The 21,420-nt window shown below is 37.6% G+C and overlaps 1 protein-coding gene across 1 annotated transcript in view; it reads right to left on the reverse strand.

Moving 5' to 3' along the window:
• Positions 1 to 4,841: 4,841 nt before the first annotated feature.
• Positions 4,842 to 21,420, reverse strand: part of LOC129779250 (zinc finger protein ZFAT) — a 224,618-nt gene continuing 208,039 nt past the window's right edge. Inside the window, exons 7-8 of the mRNA XM_055786634.1 lie at positions 5,193 to 5,349; positions 4,842 to 5,121 (exon numbers count right to left, since the gene is read on the reverse strand). Coding sequence (XP_055642609.1) covers positions 4,927 to 5,121; positions 5,193 to 5,349 — 352 coding nt within the window. The 3' untranslated portion in view covers positions 4,842 to 4,926. The remainder of the gene's footprint in view (positions 5,122 to 5,192; positions 5,350 to 21,420) is intronic.

The following is a 21,420-nucleotide window of genomic DNA, read 5'->3' on the forward strand; positions in this document are numbered from 1 at the left end:
CTCATCAAGACAACAATTAGTTTCAGTGAGTGGCAAAGTGTTTCTCCGGCACGTCGCATAACATGTCACAAGCTGGATGGGAAGAAATTTTCCAACTGTGAAAGCTGTGGTGAGTGGCAAACGCAATAGCTAAACAGGAAGGTTTAACCGAACAAAATGGGAATATCGAGTGATAACAAAAACACAACACCAAAGTTCATAAATAGTAAACAGTAAACTAATCCATTTTTCAGGTAGATAGGTAGGTATTCACGTAGGAGAAGAAAATAAAACAATATATTTAAAATATATATTTAACAAAAGCTGTCCCCTTTGTATAGTCCTACGTCACTCCGGTTATGTCCCCGACATTACCCACCCGTCTTTTTTTTTATAATGGACAATATCTACAAGAAAACAAGAAAAAGAAAAGGAAGTTCCTAGAAATCCTTTTATATAATCTTTTTATGCCCCATCTAAAAAAAGGCATTAATTCTTAGTTTACCAAGAATACAGAGAAAAAGAATATTAGAAATATGCGAACTTTATATTCCAGAACCTTTATCATCTGGTAATTATCTAGAAGGTCGTTATACATTCTTCTCTTCGACAAAAGACCCGAAAAACACGCAACAACTGCATGAAATGTAAAAAGTATGTTTGCTTCAAGCATGCAGTTATGCTATGTTCCGATTCTTACTCCAATGAAACCACAATGGATCCATACGTTTTATGTCATTTTACAGCTCTTTATACTTCCATGAATTATATTCAGTTGCTTACTTTTAATTAATAACAGTGAAAAATTCGAATTTCGTTATTTGTGTTGGAGTATCGGAAATTACTCTATTTTGATGAGGCTGAATTAGATGACTATTAAAATATAATAAAGACGAAGGAAACATATTTTTTGGAGTTTTTTCATTCAATCATACCCTCTTCTTCAAATAAATACCAATAAAACCTGAAAAATACACAATGGCAACGTTACAGAGAAGTTTAATTTTCGGTCTGTGACACCGTGCGCGAGTATACGTGTTATGATTTTGCACGCAAGTACAGGAGGGTTAAAGACGATAATCTGTGCTACAAGTGTCGTTTTGACAGTGTTGTGATTGTCCTTTTCAGTCGTAAGTTATAGCGCATCAAAGATGGAGTCCACCAAGCAAGAAATTCGCCATATTTTACGTTTTTACTACCTGCGAGGTAAAATTGCAACGAAGGCGGCCGAAAAAATTCGTGTAGTTTATGGACCCGATACTGTAACGATTCGCACAGCACAGCGTTGGTTTGATCGATTTCGTTTTGGTGTAGTGGCTGTCGAAGATACACCCCGTACTGGTAGGCCAATCGTCGTGGAAACCGATAAAATCGTTGAAATCATCCAAGTTGACCGGAATGTGAGCACTCGCTCGATTGGCCTGGAACTGGGTATAGACCATAAAACCGTTTGGAGCCGTTTGCAGAAGATTGGATTCCAAAAAAGCTGGATGTTTGGGTGCCACACGAGTTGACGCAAAAAAATCTTTTAGACAGAATCAACGTACTGATAATGAAGTTGCCTTCTAAATGGCAACAAGTTTGCGAACAAAACGGCGAATATTTGACTTAAATTGGATAATTTTAAGTATGTTAAATAAAGCGTCAAGTTTCGATCAGAAATACGACATTTCTTTTTCTCAAACCCTATGGTTTATTTTGATGAACATACCATAAACAATTACAATTGCCATGTTTCGCAATGTTTCACAATCTGAAAGAACATTTTGCATCTTTGCATCTCATTTTGCATACAGGGTCAAAAATATTTCTTCTCAGATTTTGAAGCAATGAAAACGCAAAATGGCGCTAAAACGCTAGAATGCAGAGAGCCTGAAAAAAAAGTCACCATGTTATCAACTTGTCAGCGTTATGACACCTTTCATTTGACACTATTGAAAATTCGATAGGGAGTACCGTTCCTGAGATACAAAGAGGGGTAGGTTCAGGATCACCGGTCGCGTTAGGACCACCTTCCCCTATAGGATGGACTTTTGAAAGGGGGGGGGGGGGGAGATCTCAGAGAAAAGTTAGATGTATTCAGAGTAATAAAAAATATAGGACGTTGTGTTCAAGACACAACCGCATTGTTGACGTAGAACTACGCTGTGGTTTAATTCAAGTCGCTTGTTTATAACTGCGGATTTTATTTTATAATGAAACGAAAATTTTGAAATAACCATTCTAGCAGTTTGGTCGCTCTGAAATGTTTTTTTCATTGTACAATCATTTGATGATAGTTGTTTGATGATTCATTCTTGTGCTCGCAGAACAATACTTTACTCGAGATAAGCGCAGCTGTCATCCTTAGTGGAGAAAGTTTTGCTACTGGCAAGCGAAACCAAATAACATACAAAATTCCAGAACGACATTTACTTTCTTGGTGACTAAATAAACGAAATAAACTCTATTTATTATTCTCAACAACCTTGGAAAGAGTAGCACTGCTTCATTATGATCAAGATTAGCGCATATTCAATCCTAGTTGAAAGCAGATTTGCGACTTGCACGCGAGCCCAAATAAATTACTAACTTAATATAACTTATTGAATAACTTGGTATTCCCCAAATAATTTTTGGTGCACAACTATAACACCTGCTTCACCATAGCGTCATTTCAATGCATTGATGACAGAAAACAAACAATGTTAACTGCCTGGAAAAAGGCTGAATATTTGCCTCAGTAGAGATTCATTACCAATACCCTAGCGTAAATATTACCCTCCCGCTATCTTTCCTCCTTGTTTATATCTATCATTGCGACTGCATAATTTGCAACACAAAACAATCGGCAATCATAGCATAAAAAATAGGCGATTGTGGCATCGTTACAAGGCCAATGCACACGGGAGCAGATACAAATGGGGTTTCAGCGTAGCGAAGATGCACTATTTTTATGTACGGGTTATGAAGCACGCACGTACACATACAAATATCCATATATCGATGGCTTGAAGCAACTAAATATACACACACTTATCTCCGTGTTGCGCTCTGCTCAACAGAAGCCCTTTCTGTTAATATTGTCAGTCTACATTAGCTTAGCTATCATCCTTTGTGGAGAGAGTCTTCTTACCGTCAGAACTTTTATTTTCTTAGTGAGCTGACGATAGCCTAGCTTGATGGTTCCCCACACAATAGTGTAGCTCAGAACCTTAATGCAATGACGTCAGTTTGATGCAATGATTGCAATGCTAGATACATCAGCGAGTGAGTAATTTGGTCGCGTCCACAGCTCAATCCGAAACGAAGACATGTGATGACGCAAAGCGAGGAAGAACAAGCGATTGTCATTGTTTGAATACAGAACTATACTGAAAGTATGCTTTCCTTCCTTGCTTGAGACTTTATACTTCTTCAGTTCATTCGTCTCTAACCTTTAAAAAGGCCCTTGGAAAACTTTACTCCACCATATTACTCCTCCACCCCCATTGCCTTGAGAAAGGTATTCGATCCCTCGCCAACCAGCTCGCCCAGCAACGATGTTGTTCAGTCGATTTCCTCACGAAAAATGAAAGTTTGCCTCAGCGAGATCCACTGTTCATACTCTAGGCAAATATTCCCCTTCGATCTTCTTCTTTTCCTTTGTTCACGGAGACTTTACTCTTAAGATTTCCCCTTCGTTGCTCGTCGATAAGTTGCTCGTTATTGACAGCTATGTTCGGGAAAGCACACAAATGGACAGAAGAAATGTATGAGGAATTGAGAATGCTTCCAATTTTCATCAATTTAAACCATATACAGACTATGGGATTGTAATGTATAGCATATCAAACAAATCTTAGGGAATTTCAATACGGTGAAATTCTTATTTAATACACCTTATTGATTGTGTGACGGGATAATGCTTCGTGGAGACTGTTTTTTCTAATGTATAATAAAAACAAATAGGATTGGAAAAATTGCATGAAATGTCTGGAAGAGGTGCTCTCAATGTGTTGCGAGTCTATGATAGTTTCGATCCCTTCCTTCCTGAATGGCGTTAACGTTCCCTGTGGAACTTTTGCCGTCTCAACTTATGCATTAATTGGCGTCATTTATTAACACATAGTTGAGATTTCTTAAGCCAAATAACACGCCTAGAATGTATTCCGAGTGGCAAACTCTAGAATACGCGTGACCACAGTGCAAGTCGAATGAAATTTCTTTGACGAAAAATCCCCCGACCAGAACGGGAATCGAACCCGAACACCCGGCATGATAATGTGAGACGCTAACCACTCGGCCACGGGTGCACCTCAAATAGTTTCGATACGGAAGGTAAAAATAAATCAAATTCACCGGCCACGTCAATATTATTTTGATTTCATTACTAATATGATTATTTTCATTATCACCTTGAAATTTTGAATGCAAAAATTTAGGGAAATACAACATAAAAAACGAGATTGCTTCTCTGCGTTCATCGCGGTGCAATGAACAAAGAATTGAAATTATATGAGCAGCGTTTCAATAGTTTCTTGTATTCACCTATTAGAAAACGATAAATAATATGACTCTATCATGAACGGCATGTTTGGACTCTATAAAGAATTTGACTCAATAAGAGATGTAAAAATTACTGGGATTTTTCAATTTTCGAACGATGTATGAAAGATGTAGGGAACAACGTCAGTTACGTGTTCTCTGGAAAAGTATTTTTTCCAAAATTGCTCAAATGGTTTTCGTGCAAAACATGTTTGTTTGCATGTTGAGTATACGTATTACAGAGACGTATGACGTCACCTATACAAAGCCGAAAATCGTTCTGAAAGCTGAGAGTTCCTATTGAAATGTTATATCATTAGAATTGCGCACGTGGAAAAGAACAGCAACTAATAACGCAAGGTTTGTGACGTATTTATTCACCATAAAATAAATCTCACTTTTGTTGATAATAAGAATGTACACAGCGGCAAGAAAACACTTTCAACAAATTCGCGATACTTCATTTGCCGCCTCTGAGGTCAATTTGTGTTGTTTCATCAGATGATCCTTATAGTCCTTGCTAAAGTTAGTTCGGAATACGGAACCCACTCCGGCTTCGGCAGAACAGTGTTTGCATTCGTATAGAAACTTCCCCTTGTGTTTCGAGGTGGATATGACGTGCTTCCGGAGATTTTCCTGCAACGATCGAAACAAAATGCATGAATCATGCTCGAAAGGATTAGCTTAACGGTTAGTTTACTACTCACAATATTGTTGCAGCTGTATTCGCAGTGTGGACATTGGTAAGGTTTCCCGCCACTGTGCACGAGCAGGTGTCGTTTCAAGTGTCCGGATATTCGGGAGGCGAAGTCACACTGATTGCATTTGAATTTTTTCTCCGCGTTCTCGTGGCACTGGTAATGTCTGCAAAATTAGAAAAAATTTACGTTAAATAATTGCATAGAATGACGAAAAGTGGACCGTTATAATGTTTTTTTTTCTTTTCCGAAATTCCAATGAGGGATTGGAAGAGTTCAGTTGAACCCTCGTCAAGGGCAACATGCCAACACCGTAAAGTAATAGCGAAACAAGAAAAAAATATGTCATTTCACTGCGGATAGGGAGAACAACACCGACAGCAACATCGCATTTACGCAAATCGTAACAACCTCCTGTGGTACCAATCTCAACAAATCCTTTTCGGTATATAGGTGTTACGGCACAGTGGAGGACATACACAGAATGTGGCGGCTTATGGTTGAATACAAAAATCAGAACAGGTCACGGGGAAGGGGCGGGACCTCAAATTCCATGTTATGTCGCAAGTGGTTTGCTTTTCTTTCCTTTCTCGAGTGGTAGCGAGTGTTGTCCTTTATTGGACGCATAGTGATCGTAATTCCGGACCGGTGAAGCTGTGGTTGACCCACGGCACAATGAAACACCCAACTGGGTTTGGGGGGTTGAGAGCTCTCGCGCGTTGGAACATTCCGGTTCGAATGTCTTCTACTGGTGTTCGATCAAGATGCGTTTGGCAGCAGGACACGATCACATTCCATTCAACGGATGAAAACATACAGAAGAGAACGCGAATCTGCTAAACGAAAGCAGCGGAAAAAAGAGGGTTTGCGCACATACATACCGTGCACGACCTGCGCGAATGTAATCTTGGAAACGCAAACCCGGTTCTACGCCTGTTCCCTTCGGGATGCTTCTACTGATTCTCGCTCTCTCTCTACTCGCGCTTTCGATTGTTCGATTGTAAATGATCCGAAATGTGTTGAATCACGTTTTATTTTAATGTAATTTAATACATGAAATGTTACATTTTGAAGAGTGTTTACTGATCATGGGGAAAGCTTTGCACATGCTTCTTGGTTGCATCGTGTCGGTGTTCACAGAAAAACGGTTGAAACATTCGGTATATTTTATTATCGATGCATGATACGATCAAATATTCATTTATATGATTATGATGGTACTGTTTGATATATCATTTGGACAAAACGAAATGTTTTTAGCTATTTAATAAATATCCAGTTCACGCCAGTTAGCCTATTTCTTTCTCATGGGAATTTTATTGAAGTTACTGGGTTTTTGAAACATAAACTTGTACATTTGGGTTGCCGCACTATGGAAGACTTCCATACGAACTTTTAGGTATTTTTCCAATCAGAATGATCCAAAAATGTTGAAGAGCATTTGTGAACATTTTACGATCAAATTTCAAACAACAACACGAACAAAACGAATTGGGACACAGTCTGAACGTATCCATGCAACATGCATCTACTTTTCCGGGTTGGTAGAGTCTTGGCAGTTGATAGCAATCAAAATTTTACGGAATCTGATAACTAAATCTTAATCGATGGTAATCACGCTGCTCATAAGTTGAAGATTGACGACGTCGGTATTCATTTCCTGTAGAACTAGTGTCTTCACCACATCCGATCTTGGTTGATCTAAACTCACTCCGAATGTTTCGTAAAGCTGTGTCGTTTGGCGTGGTACACAAATTATGTAAAGCCAAAAATGCGGTTCTTGGGCCCCCACCCTCTGTATGTAACAACAAGTAACTCGAGACAAACCTCCCCCCCCTTAAGTTACGTAACGTTAATATTATGTGTACACAAAGTCAAAGTTGTTTGATAAATTTCCATAGTTCTTTTGCTCAAGTTCTTTTGCTTTTCAAGTAATGAAAAGATCAACGTAGAAAACCAGACTTCTGCCCAGGTCGGGATCAAATGTTTATGCGGAAGTTACTTATGTACAATTAACGACTTAGGAAGAACTTCCGACAAGTTCATCCGTTGGGATAGGTGCTCCCAAATCATCTGGCGTTCAGCTGAGAGAATCATTTGTACACCTCAATGCGCTGATTACAGATTGTGAATGTACTCATTCAGGATTTTCAATCGAAGGCTGATATCTTCATGTTTTGAAGGCTCATGAAAAATGAACCCCGTGCAAACTTTTAAAAAGCTACCCGCTTACCGTTCTGAACAATATTTCGGACGCTTAAGGCATATGATGCAGAAAACAGGTCTAAACTTTATGCACAGGTATTATTTGGTCGAAATTTTAAATACATTAATTCAATATGCTTTTAAGCTTTCTACTTTGGTACCTATTTGATTGGAAACATAAAAAACATCAAATAAAATGCTTTTTAAATGAAGCGAATAAAAATCAAACTTCGGACACTAAATCAAATTTCGGACAGATTCAATTCAAATTTCGGACACTTTATTTTGTAGTTTTTTGAACAAAAATTACATTACACTTGATTATATTTTATAGTCAACTGCGAAACACTTACCAAGCAATCATAGTAAACTGTTAACGATGGTGAGAACTGATGAAACACGGGAGAAATTTTAATTTTGATAAACGGGTAAATTCTACGTGCTCACGCTGAGCAAACGTCAAACACAAACGATAGTGAGTAGTGTTGATAGATTTTTGCCGATTATGTTTTAATTCAAATGTAGATCTCATATGAAATGATAGTGAAACCTAGGGATTACTCTAAAGAAGCAATTGTGATATTAATTTTATAGTTACATCATTAGTGCATTAAGCATTTCAAGTTATTAGAACAAAGTGTCCGAAATATGATGTTGTCCGAAATATGATTTAGAACGATACTTCGCATATATTTTTTAGGAGCTGAATTCGTTAAAAACGGACAAGACCAAGTCAATCGTCGAGCATTCGTGATAAATTCTATGAAATTTGAATTGATATAAAAGGGTGCGAGCTAGGTTGTGGTTTCTAATCGGAAACTATTTTTTGGGTGATTTTTTGGGGTATTTTTAGTTACGTTAGTGTTTTACCATCCCTTTTTCTTCCAGTTTATCGAATCAGCGGTGAAGTTTTCTCATTTTTACTACAGAAATATTGATGAAAAAAATACTTATCAAGTCGGGTAAGACGAACACTCCACCGAACGGAAAGGAATTTTGTTTTGAAAACAATTTGAAATACAGATGCCCGCTAACTACGTTTGCAAGTGCAACCACATATCATGAACGAATCAGCAGAGCGGTTTTTAAAATGTAATCCGAATTTGTCTTTCCGAATGCCGGGATCTATTATAGACATGAAAAAATGGGTAGATTATATCTATGATATAACGCAAGGTTGACGTGGGACTACCTTAGCTTAGCAATCATGTGTTTGTATTGATTAAAATTTTGATTGAATGAAACAATTTCCGAATTCAATTGAATTCAATACATTTACTTTGTGAGTAAAAAGATTGTATAATGCCATGTAAGGTCAATTCATGCAATGCAATAGATTATGTTCTTCGTTACAAGTAAATTTAATGACGGTCCTTTTACGTTTGGTATGATGACATCTTGGGCACGCTAGATATGGGGTACAGAATAGGGGGGCGTTGCTGATTAACGGTCAGCTGCATTCCAATAGGAAGTATCCCGTGTCGGGCACACGTACAGAGCATTGAAGACTGCAACATCCCAATTATGAGAACACTTGTAATACTAACCTCGAGCCAACCGCGAGTAATCGGTTACATATTACTAACATAGTGGTAAGCAAACATTGTCAAAATATTGAACTCCCGGCCCCGTTAGGCTGACGCCATATGAGCCTTAATAAAAATATATATTTTGGATAAAAAAAATTATAGGAGGTTGTGTCCAAGATACGGCCGCATTGTTGACGTAGAACTACGCTTACAAATCGCTTGTCGCTGTCGTAAGTCGCTTGTTTATACCTACGGATATTATTCTATAATGCTGTGAAATTTTAGAAACAACTGCTTAGTAGAATAATCTCTGAAATGATTTTTTCATTGTAGAATCAGTTGACGATAATTGATTGATGATTCATTCTTGCCCTCGCAAAACAATCGTATGTCGCAATTTATTTCATGTCAATGCATTGAAAATTTACCTCGAAGGCTATTCCGGCGGCCTTTTTCGAAATTGACATAGACTCGGCGATCATATACATGTTGCACCAGCACCATTATTCTATATCTCATAACTACATCAATATCTCTTTGGCACCGCATGTAAAAAACAACAATGACAACACTTGCAAGTATCAAATATCATGCTACATGTTATTTAGTATTGCCTCAAAGGAATCGCACCTCTAGATATCGTTCGTACAAACTAAGCGTAAACCAAGCGCCAAACAAGCGTTCACCATAGCATCGAAAAGAGTTGCATTACTTTCTCATGCTCGAGAGAAGCGCAAAACCTAATCACATACAAAATTCCAGAACATTTACTTTATTGATGACTAAACAAGAGAAATAAACTTTTTTGCAGGGCTCGAGCCTGCCTTCCTCTTCTTCTTGCTCATCGCGCACTACGCGAAGCGTCCAATTTATGACGCGGAAAGAAGAATACACGATACGAATAACGCGAAAAACGAACAGAAAAATCAAACGACGATTTCCAAGTTGGATTACCACTGGTGGGGTCCAATCTTAGATCGAAGCGCAGCGAAAGCAAAGTGAACTGGATTACTCAACAGTCCGATGCCGAATGAAAGTTTGCCTCAGCTAGATCCACTGTTTATACTCTAGGCAAGTATTCCCCTTCATTCTTCTACTTTTCCTTTGTTCACGGAGACTCCTATGACTTCCCCTCCGTTGGTCGTCGATAAGTTGATCGTTATTGATAGCTCTGTTCGGGAAAGCACTCAAATGGACAGAACAAATGTATGGGAAAATAGAAACACTTAATGTTTTCATGAATTTTAACCATTTACTAATCAGGGGATTCTAATGTATGGCATATTAAACGAATCTTACAGAATTTCCGATTCCTTTAGTATGTAAATCGTCAAAATCCGTTCGCGGCAAAAATAGTTATTAACGTTAACTTTATTTCATAAAAACGTGACCTGTTTTCTGATTTGACACCCTTAATGAAAGACGTAGTTCTACGTCAAAAAATCTTGGTTTTTATGTCTGTGTTAGGCAAACACATTTCAGTCAGAACAAAAAGTCCACGATTAGCATATATTTGCAATGCCGATTTCCCCAGACACCTTGGGTTAGAAGTCTTTATTAGGTAAACACAATTCAGTCGGAACAAAAAAACCCCTTACCTGCATGAATATGCAGTGCCAATTTCCTGAGACAACTTAGTTCTGAAGTCTGTGTTAGGGAAACACATTTCAGTCGGAAGAAAAATACCCCCGATCTGCATGAGTTTGTAATGCCAATTTCCCCACACTCCATGGATTTGAAGTCTGTGTTAGTGAAACACATTTCAGTCGGAACCAAAATACCCCCGACTTTCATGTATTTGCAATGCCGATTTCTCTAACACGCTGCTTGGTTTTGAAGTCTGTGTTAGGGAACACATTTCGGTGCGAACAAAAGTCCCCATACTTTCATGTGTTTGCAATGCCGATTTCCCTAAGGCTGCTGGGTTTTGATGGCTGTGTTGGGGAAACCGTAGATCAAAACGAGGTAGTTAGGGTGTTTAGATAACGCATAACATTTTACAGTTGTTCAATTGTTTATCTAATGAAAAATAACATTTTATTAATTGCGATAGAAGCGTAGAAATATTCCGTATCAATTGATGCAAACATCTTTCCGATCCAGTAAGAAATGTTCGATTTATAAGTATTCGGAATCTTTCATTTTTTCCTGCATGTTCTATGTTTAGGTTTTCATTCTACCCCCTATATACTCCGGTTAGACGTGGTCCCACGTCAAAAAATGAGAACAATTACAAGCCCTTCTAAGTAGTTTTAGTCTAACTTTTTTGTTCAATCATTTTAAGGCCTATTTGAAGACCTCCAAAACTTATTGAGGACATAAACTTGAATTTACAGTTAGTGTCCATCTTTCCCATCAAGTGTCCTTCTTTCCCGACTCAATCTTATTTTTTCAACGATACTGGACACATTCATTTTGCAAAATTTCTGCCTCAAAGACATATCTATATATCTATGGTATAACCGCAAGGGTGACGTAGGACTATCGTTGATTTAGAGATCATTTGTTTGAAGTTGAATCTGAATTCATTCTGAATGAATGAATATTTGGAGAACTTCGAAAACGAGAGCATTACGTTGGAGGCACAAGGTTTTATGCATCCAATATTGGATACCGAGATATCCTACTGATGGGGAAGAATAATCTTCAGAAGCTATCCTGTTAATTGCGATTGATTGAAAAATCACAAAACCAAATGTATTTGGTCACAGTGTTACATGGATAGAAAACATTAAAATAAACTCTTTCACATGAATGTAATTTTAAATTCCCAGAGGAACTGGCAGATTATTTTCAGTAACGATTAGATATTTCCACATTTTCCTTGATACTGGAAGCCCACCAGTGGTTTATGCTAGCTCGATTAACCACTTGTTAATAGCACTTGATTGAAACATATTTGGCCACAGTGTTACATGGATAGAAAACATTCAAATAAACTTTTTCACATGAATGTATTTTTAAATTCCTAGAGGAACTGGCAGATTATTTTCCGGATCTTTCTCGATGCTGAACGGCATCCAAACGGAAAGAATTCCGTGCGTGTATGTGTATGTGTAGCGGCTGCTTCGATGGTCACCTTCTCTTTTCCTGAAGGATCGGCTTCTCTGTGCTCCCTCACAGTTTCGAACAAACTGCTTGCGTTTCAGGGCAGATCTCGATCCTTCGCCGTCCAGCACCCTCAGCAACGATGTTGTCTTGTCGATGTCCTCACGAAAAATGAATGCGTCTCACCACCAGAATATCGCTTAAGTATGCTTTTTGTGCGTGATTGAATAGAGAGAAGGCGTGGTTTACGATGGCAATTTGGAAGGAAAACTAGAGGGGAATGAACTCTCTGAGCTCGGAACTTTCGGCGACTGAGCAATAGTCGATTGCGGGCGCATACAATATTGGATACGGAAATATCCTACTGATGGGGAAGAATAATCTTCAGAATCTATTCTGTTAATTGCGATTGATTGAAAAATCACAAAACCAAATGTATTTGGTCAGTGTGACATGGATAGAAAACATTAAAATAAACTCTTTCACATGAATGTAATTTTAAATTCCCAGAGGAAATGGCAGATTATTTTCAGTAACGATTAGATATTTCCGCATTTTCCTTGATACTGGAAGCCCACCAGTGGTTAATGCTAACTCGATAACCATCTGTTAATAGCACTTGATTGAAACATATTTGGTCACAGTGTTACATGGATAGAAAACATTAAAATAAACTCTTTCACAAGAATGTAATTTTAAATTCCCAGAGGAACTGGCAAATTATTTTCCGGATCTTTCTCGATGCTGAATGGCATCCAAACGGAAAGAATTCCGCGCGTGTATGTGTGTGTGTGTGTGTAGCGGCTGCTTCGAGATCTTCCCGGGGAACAGTTTGTGGCATCACTCTCCTCCTGATGGATTCCCTTCTGGCCTAAGGTGCACAAACAGGCTCTTGGTGACACCGTTCATTCGCGCTTTCATGATAAACGAAGAGCTTCACCACAACAGCGACAACATGCTCCAATCGCTGTTCAATTAGAACTGAGTGGATTTCCGAGCGGCGCTCGCTCATATACCGATTGGTGATTTCAATAGCCTGTTTTGAAAGCAATTTTAAGACTATTGAAACAAGTTTTTGGATCAGAAAGTAACAAGTATAGAACGCGTAGACATTTTATCTATCGAATGAAGTGTTTATCATACCATTTCGTTCAGTTGTTTAGGAGCTATTAACGCTCAAAATCTCGGTCTCCGGCGTAACGCTTTCGTTTTCGAAACTTTGATTTTACACCCCGGTATAGAAATGAAAGACGTAGTCCTACGTCAAAAAGACACAACACACATCTATGGGAAAGATAAATAAGCTACTTAGGGATATTTACACAAAAATAAAACTATACACCCAATTGATAAAAATAGAACCTAATTGAAACGAAATAAAAATACAATTAATAAAAGACGAGCTAGATAGAATTAAAAGGACGGCGTCCAGGCAACAAACACTACACGAAACCAGGGTTTATATACAGCAGCCACAACACTACATGCCACAAAATAAAAGGCTTTACGATTGGTAAGAGAGGATTCCTGGCGGGATAAATCGATCCCAATTGTTTCTCGACGGGTTGGAGGAAATTCCGGCTTGAGAAGATCGAGGACTTGTTTGAGACACGAGATAGTGGACAGGCGTATTCGCTCCATCACCGTTCATAAAACTGTCTTTTGTTCAGACTCCACTGAATAAGACGTCGACGTCCATTTGTGCGCGAGTTCTGTTGTACGCGCTAGCGGTGACTGTGCCGACAAACGGAAACGAGTGGAACATCCCGGTTCCTGTGCACCAATCAAGGAACGGGAGTTTGAGAAGATATCGAGCCGAAAGAAGGAGCATTCTCATACCCAACCGGGACAATATTCCGGTCAGAAACTAGTCCACGGAGAGACGGAGGATTCGGCGATACAGAACAACCCTAATCAGTGCAACGTTTCGATCTGGAACTGGTCCAGCGGATGCAGAGGCAGCGGCGGACCCTGACACAATACCCAATACACCTGTGAGTACTGTAATACGCAACAGGAGCTAGGGAAGTAGGTCAGAACCGAGCTAATAAACGCCGTCTCATTAGGTAACCTCTAAGAGTGTGTTTTCCTTTACTATCTAATATAGAAAGGCTGAAATTGAGCCATCCTTGGGAGAGAATATAAAGAGTCCATGCGGGCAGCTGGACGTGACAGAAGGCTTAGTTTCAGTGCGATGTGAAGTATTTCAATAATTCGTGGTGCTCATTCAGAAATACTTCCATCTCGCTGGCGATACGCCTGGCTTTAGACGAAGTGAGGTTTCTTGCGAATGTGTGGATGAAAGTTTGATCTAGCGCCATCTGTCATTTAATAATATAAATAAATTCGTTCTGTTTGAGTAGTAGTATAGGTAAAACCACGTGTAAAAATTGGGTAATAGTGTTTGTGAGAGAAGAGCAAACCACACGTAGATGGATCAATTCACTTATCAGACCGTGTAGCGCTTCATTGATACGAGTCTTTGAATAAATTTGAAAAAAATTACAATTCAATACTAAAGTAAAATGTATGAACGATATGTTCCGTTGAACAATTGCAAATATAAATATATATAGAAGATGCATTTGCATATGAAGTAAAATTCTGATTATACGCGAGCGTAACATGAGCGAATTTATAACACATGCGAATTGGGGCTCTTTTGGTATGAACAAGTTTTTCCGCATACTACTCGTTGTTGATAATTCCTTAATATTTTCCTTCGTTGGTCGTATTGTTTTCACATATTCACGGTGGAGAGCCTTAACCCTTCTCTTCGTTGGCCGAGGTATTTTGATTGAATGTAATACTTTTCCGTTTACTGTTTTTGAATGCATAGGCAGCCGTGGCAGTGTTCCGAGCTCTGCAATACAATTTGCTTAGCTAATATTAAAGTTGCTAAAACTTACAATAGAGACCCATTAAACGTAAAGGTAATAATTGTATTAATGTCAACACAACACGCTATGACTCAGGAATAACATTTTATTGAGTGGTTTTTATAGCTGTTTCGATGATGTTTTCTGGCATCAGTGTCGAAAAAATAACGATGCTTTCACCAATACAAACCAAACCATTGCCGGAAATTGAAAAAATGAAAATATATCTTCCAGAGCACTAGCTCGAGTTTTCCGACGTTTTTCACTATACAGTGCGACAGCAGATGAAAATTTATTATCTTGTGAGTAATCGATTAGAGTTTGGTTGATATTACTTGATAGGAAGTGTGCGAAAACTACTAAAATCGCGAATAAAAATAAGGTATGAGGGTTTAAATTTGTGGTTATATGTATTGCTTGAAGCAAAATTTAAGAAAAAAAATCAAAATTTTGTTCTGCATAGAGGCACTTTAATCGGCATTAAATATTTAGTAATCGGTATCCTAGTGGTATCGTATATAGTTTAAAACCTATTCTCATGCTTACTAAGTTGTTTGTGCATAATTTCATCAAAATCGGTCGAGCCGTTTCGGAGGAGTTCGGTAACAAACACCGTGACACGAGATTTTTATATATATACTAGCTGACCCGGCAAACGTTGTTTTGCCATAAATATTATTTCTAGTGAATATGTTGGTTGTTAAAAAAATAATAACCAATGTATTGTAAGTGTATTTAAACGTTTTAACGATCTACATATACGTGAAACGTTCGTTACTCTTGTGTTTGACATACCGATGAATAGAGCGCCAAGTCGATGACGATTATAAAAAAAACACAAAACATTCTTTGCGTTCCATTCCCGATGTATTTCATTAACGAATCTGAACTGTATATATATTGTTGTCGTAAAGTAGACAAATTAAATGAAGAATATCAATATAAATTTCGTTGTTGCAAATGTATTTGTTGCTCTTCATCGAATTACAGGACTCAACATTAATATAAGCTTTGAATGTTTTGCTCAGCTGAGGTGAATATGGCACTGCCGAACGATTTTCCATGTCAATGTCTGCGTTGTTAATTTTCATGAATGATTGTCTGTCTTTATCAGTTTTTACTCGTTGATATATTGGACATCCATCTAAGGTTGCGGTCGTGTCGTTGGTAAAATCTTCAAGAAAATTCATTATACATTTTCCATCTGCCATGCAAGGCTATAAAAGTTTTAGATTTCCGCACGGTCATGAACCATGTTTGGGGTAACATTAGCGAACAATCACCTGACCTGACCTAGAGGCAATTTCAAGTTGTTGAAATTTGAATGAAAATTTTTATTCGATGTTGTTTCCATACTTAGTAGACATAGTCCTGACCCTAACTCAACTATTTATCTTTTGATCTTCTTGCATTTCAACCAAAATATCATTCAGAATATAAAATAATTATCAGATACTATTCTCGTTCAAGATACCTGCAGATTATGAATTATTCTGCTACACAGAACACACAATAGAGCCATATTTCATTTAATTATCTTTGTTATAGAAGCGTGTTTATTTCACTCGAAAATTAATAACAATTTACGCTTCAAATAAATGGTACACGAAGCTCAATGACTGGAATTTTTGAGTAAATTACACTATCGATCTCTTCAGGGCGTATTTTGTCGATTATCCGAATTAAAAATGTGCACATGAGGTAATCCTAATTTTTTTTAATTTTGCCATCCAGCCGAATAAATTCAGCAAGATGTGGAACCGAATACATGTAACGTTGTAATGAATCTCATTCCACATTTCATTCATTTTTTGTTGTTTGAACACACGTTTTGTAATATCATGACTATAAATGTGTTTAGACCTGGCAATATCAGAAGCTGCGTCGGCGTTGCTCATGATAGCGTTCGGCATGTATTTTTCCTCACACCGCTTCTGGTTGTTTAGAATCGCAATCGTTCGCTCATTACCACTATATCGTTCGCAATTCATTCTACGTTGAGATGGTGAACGTTAGGAACATTAGAAGCTTTAGTACCATTGAAGAAGAAGATGGAGGGTGTCGTTTAAACGGTGGGTGTCAACGATGATCTCCAGATTGTTGTTTCTTCTTCGAATCACAGTTTCTCGCGTCACTGAGCAGTCGCCTACCATGACTCCAGCAATGTATTCAACGACATACGCATTGAATGTATACATGTGTTCTCCAGTCGATGTTATATTAGAATTGATGAAAATAACGTGATCGTCACCTTGCAAACCGAGCATGTATGATATGAAGAATTTCAATAATTTATTATGTTTATTCAAAAAGTTTTCCAGCTCGTTGGCAATATGCATGGCTTTAGCCGAATTAAGGTTATTGGCGCATGTGAGGATGAATGCGTTCAATGAAGTGAACTTAGCGCCATCTGTCATTTAACAACGTAAGTAAATTCGCTCTCTTTGAAAAACAAACTACGGGTCGATTATTTGAATATTATTATTTATACCAAAATACTAAAATCGTGAATAAAAATAGGAAATGGGGGATAACCTGTGAGGTTATATTTAGTTGTATGTCAAATTTAAGAAAAAAATAGAAATAAAAATAAAAACTTTTTTCTTCATAGAGCCACCCTAATCGGTATTAAACATATGTTAATCGGTACCCTAGCGGTATCATATATAGTTTACGTGCTATTCTCATGCCTACCAAGTTTTTTGTGCATAATTTCATGAAAATCGTTCGAGCCGTTTCGGAGGGGTTCGACCACGAACCTCGTGACACGAGATTTTTATATATAAGATTTTTCGTTTTATGAATATAAAAGAAGAATTTAATTTTTGATTCATCCCCTTGAAGTCTTAAAATAGCTTTGCGGTATAAAAAATCAGAAATTCTTCCAGGAGATGATAAATAATCATATTTGGACAATTCTGTCGCTTCTATTTAAAAGATGAGAAGTAGTTTAACTCCCAATTAGTGAACTTAAGTAACAGTTTAAAAATGAAAAACTCAAAAGATTGTGGTTTTTAAGATGTTATCGTTAATTTTATTCAAAAAATTCATAATAAACTTGAATGTTCCTACCAACCAAATTGAAGCTCTCTAATCGCTCGACAATTCGTTCTTCGTTCTTTCATCCAACTTCTATCTTTTTTGATTTCGCTGCAGTATAATTTTAAACAACTCCTGGTGAGTCTTCAACTAGAATCTACAAAAAAAAACGATTTTTACTTTACATAATAACCAATTAACTTTTACTTCAACGTTGAAATATGTCATTTTCGTTTGAAATAAGTCAAAATATTCGTAATACGAAATTGTAATTATCATACGACAAAACCGAAATTCTTCTGGGAACGCTAGGACCATCGAAGAAAATGAACAAGGATGTGGTCAAATGAATAAACACTCTGATCTTACCCAAAACAGTCTGTCTTCTATCCGAATACCTCATCATTCAGGCCCTATGAATTCCACTCTTCTCAATTTCAACGAAAAGCTACCACAAAATGTCAGATCGGAAAGCAACGCTACGGAACAAATAAAAAAAAATCGCTACGCGCGAGAGATCAGCTTCTGATGATGGCGTCGTTATGGTATTACTGAAATTAGGAGCAAAATGCGCTCGCTTTTGGTCAGTAAATAAGTCACGATTTCTTCAATTCCTCGTCCCGCTTCGTTTCCTTTGCTTGGGTCTTGCTTGAATTTAATTCGTTGCTGTCCGGGGGTAAATCTTGAAAGGTTGAATGTTTCGTTTGCTTCCAATATATGCATTTGTGTTGATTGTTGGCGTTGGCCGAGCACAATGGTACATGATTATTGAGAGCAGATAAATGCAACATGAGTAACCATTTTTTTCCGAGTTGAAATCTGGAAAGCTGTGATCGTATCGGGGTAAATAGAGACACAAAAAATGCAATTAATTCAGGAAGAGCGAACGAAGTAGTGAAATATAGTGGATCTCGAAGAATTTGTTCGGATGTATGATGGGGGATCGATTCTAGAAATGCTCATTTCAAAACGGCAGAAAATCGACGCGTGAGATCGGCTATCTAAACAGCCGCCCCACTTTTGCATTGACCACTCCAGACGACACCATTGTGGTGCACAAAATAGGAATAATATGCCAGTCGTGATATTTCCAGCATTTGCAGACGCCAAAGATGCATTTTTACAACGCAAATTAAGCGAAACAACCAGCGCGAAAAAGTAAAGAGATATGAATTTATCGATGATGACAACCGTTTGGATGTAGCTGTGCAAACTGCAACTGAATGTGCATTCATACCATTGGCCAGCCTCCGGTCCGTTGGAATGTATAATAATGCTAATGATAATAAAATAAAATAATAATAACATAAAAATTCTCTTCTTCGCTCTTCAACTCCAACTTTTCAACTTCGGATAGTGCTCAGTGGGCAGCCTCCGTTTGGTGTTTTGTTTTCGCTTTCGGAGTGATGCTTTGCGAGAACACGTCTTGTACCATACAAGTTCCTCTGTAGTTAGACGATAATGGTACATTACTTATAATAAAAATAATAATAAAAGTTCAGCCGGGTGGTGATGGTGGTACAAAGCAGGAAAAAACAAAAGGGCAGACGAGGGAAATCTGAAACAATTGATAAATTCGTGACCATCAAAACGGGTGCATTGTGCACTTCGATGTAACCGTCGTGTTGATTCCAGTGCATCAGGCAGGTCCTTTCTTCCCTGTCGCCCGCACTGAGGCCGAGGCTGAGAAAGCCATCATTGTGAATCGAGAGGGGGGCAAGCCTAAACCGATGCTGTCATTATATGCATTTTTTCTGTGCATATTGCGCGCACTCTTTACAAAGCGGGAAGGATTGAATGGATTCCTACTCCTGCGGTATCGCCTCCCTATTTCGAAGGCATAAATTTCGTAACTTATCCGAAGCATTCTTACTAACTTGAGGCCGATGAGGCAGGGGTGAATGTGAACGAGGACAGAGAAAATCCATCGATGGATATTGATCTTGTTAGGGACCGCTGCGATATTTTGCGGGCTTTTGTTGTGAGCGGTGACTACTGTTGTGCAAATAAATTGTGGACCCGTAGCTGGGGGTGAATTTGTACCTGAGATTCGTTATTTCACGCAGCTTCGAAAAAAATGTTAATTTAAAATAATGAATCTTCTTATTTGCTTCACACTTCTGTGGAATATTGGAAAAGCCGATCACATACGAGAACAATGTTCGCTTCTTACACTTTCATAACATAGATGATTGAATAAACGAAATCAAGAACAAACAAAGTTATGGATGCGACAAAGTTTTAATTTCTACGGGGAAATGACAAAGTGGAAAAAGGCATTAAAAGTTGGTGAGAAGCATTAGTAAAATTGAATCGTAAAAATCGTAAAAATCAAAAACTTAGCTGGTGTGAAAATTACAAGAACACGAGAAACGGTGAGTGATGACTCAAGGGAATCGGGGCGAAATCTAGTAAATATTTCATCAACACAAATGCTTTTAAAAGTAATGTGGAAAAAAATGCTCTAACATTTTAACAATTAATTACCATGGTGAATGTTACCACATATGTTCAAGGAATTGCGAATGATATGTACAAATCATTTGAAACAATATCTAGAAATTTGAAAGTAATACTCAATAGAGTGATTCCAGAAACGATGCCCATTTCATAGAATACCTATCAAGCATCGAGAATAGAAAACGCAGAATTTAATTTATAGATTTCGAAAGAAGGGAAACAATTGCGATTTGGTTTTTCAAATATCCTTCTGGAAGGTATAATTTTTTCCAAATAAAATATTTCCGAGCATTTGGTTGGTATGGAAAATTGTGGAATGTGAGAATGAGAGACAAAGTTCGCCATTCTTGCCTGTGTAAAATGTCGAGTAAGTATAAATGTTGATTTTCTGGTAGAACAAAAGACATCCAAAAAATACAACTTCTTATAGGTTTGAAAAAAAGGCGCTTTTTCAGAAAAAAAGTAGTGGGTGGTGTTCACGACACGATCGCATTATTGACGTAAGACTACATAATTATTTCGTTCAACTCGCTTGATTATCACTTCGAATTTGTGTAAAATTATCTCTTCAGAAGAGTAGTCGTTCGAAATGAAGTATTTATTTGTGGATACTTGGCCCGTGAGAATCTATATATATATATATATATATATATATATATATATATATATATATATATATATATATATATATATATATATATATATATATATATATATATATATATATATATATATATATATATATATATATATATATATATATATATATATAAATGGATTTCTGTTTGTCTGTCGGTCTGTCTGTCTGTCTGTCTGATTCTTATGGACTCGGAAACTACTGAACCGATCGACATGAAAATTGGTATGTAGGGGTTTTTGGGGTCGGGGAAGGTTCTTATGATAGTTCGAGACACCTCCACCCTCTCTAAGGAGGGACTGCCATATAAATGAAACACAAATTTTTGCATTACTAATGAATATTTCTATGGTGGTAAGACACTCCACCCCCCTCTCTAACAGGGAGCTGCCCCTCAAATGGAACACAAATTTCTGCATTACTCGATAACTAATCAAGCA

This window comes from Toxorhynchites rutilus, chromosome 3, assembly GCF_029784135.1.
Source record: "Toxorhynchites rutilus septentrionalis strain SRP chromosome 3, ASM2978413v1, whole genome shotgun sequence".
NCBI classification, from domain to species: domain Eukaryota; kingdom Metazoa; phylum Arthropoda; class Insecta; order Diptera; family Culicidae; genus Toxorhynchites; species Toxorhynchites rutilus.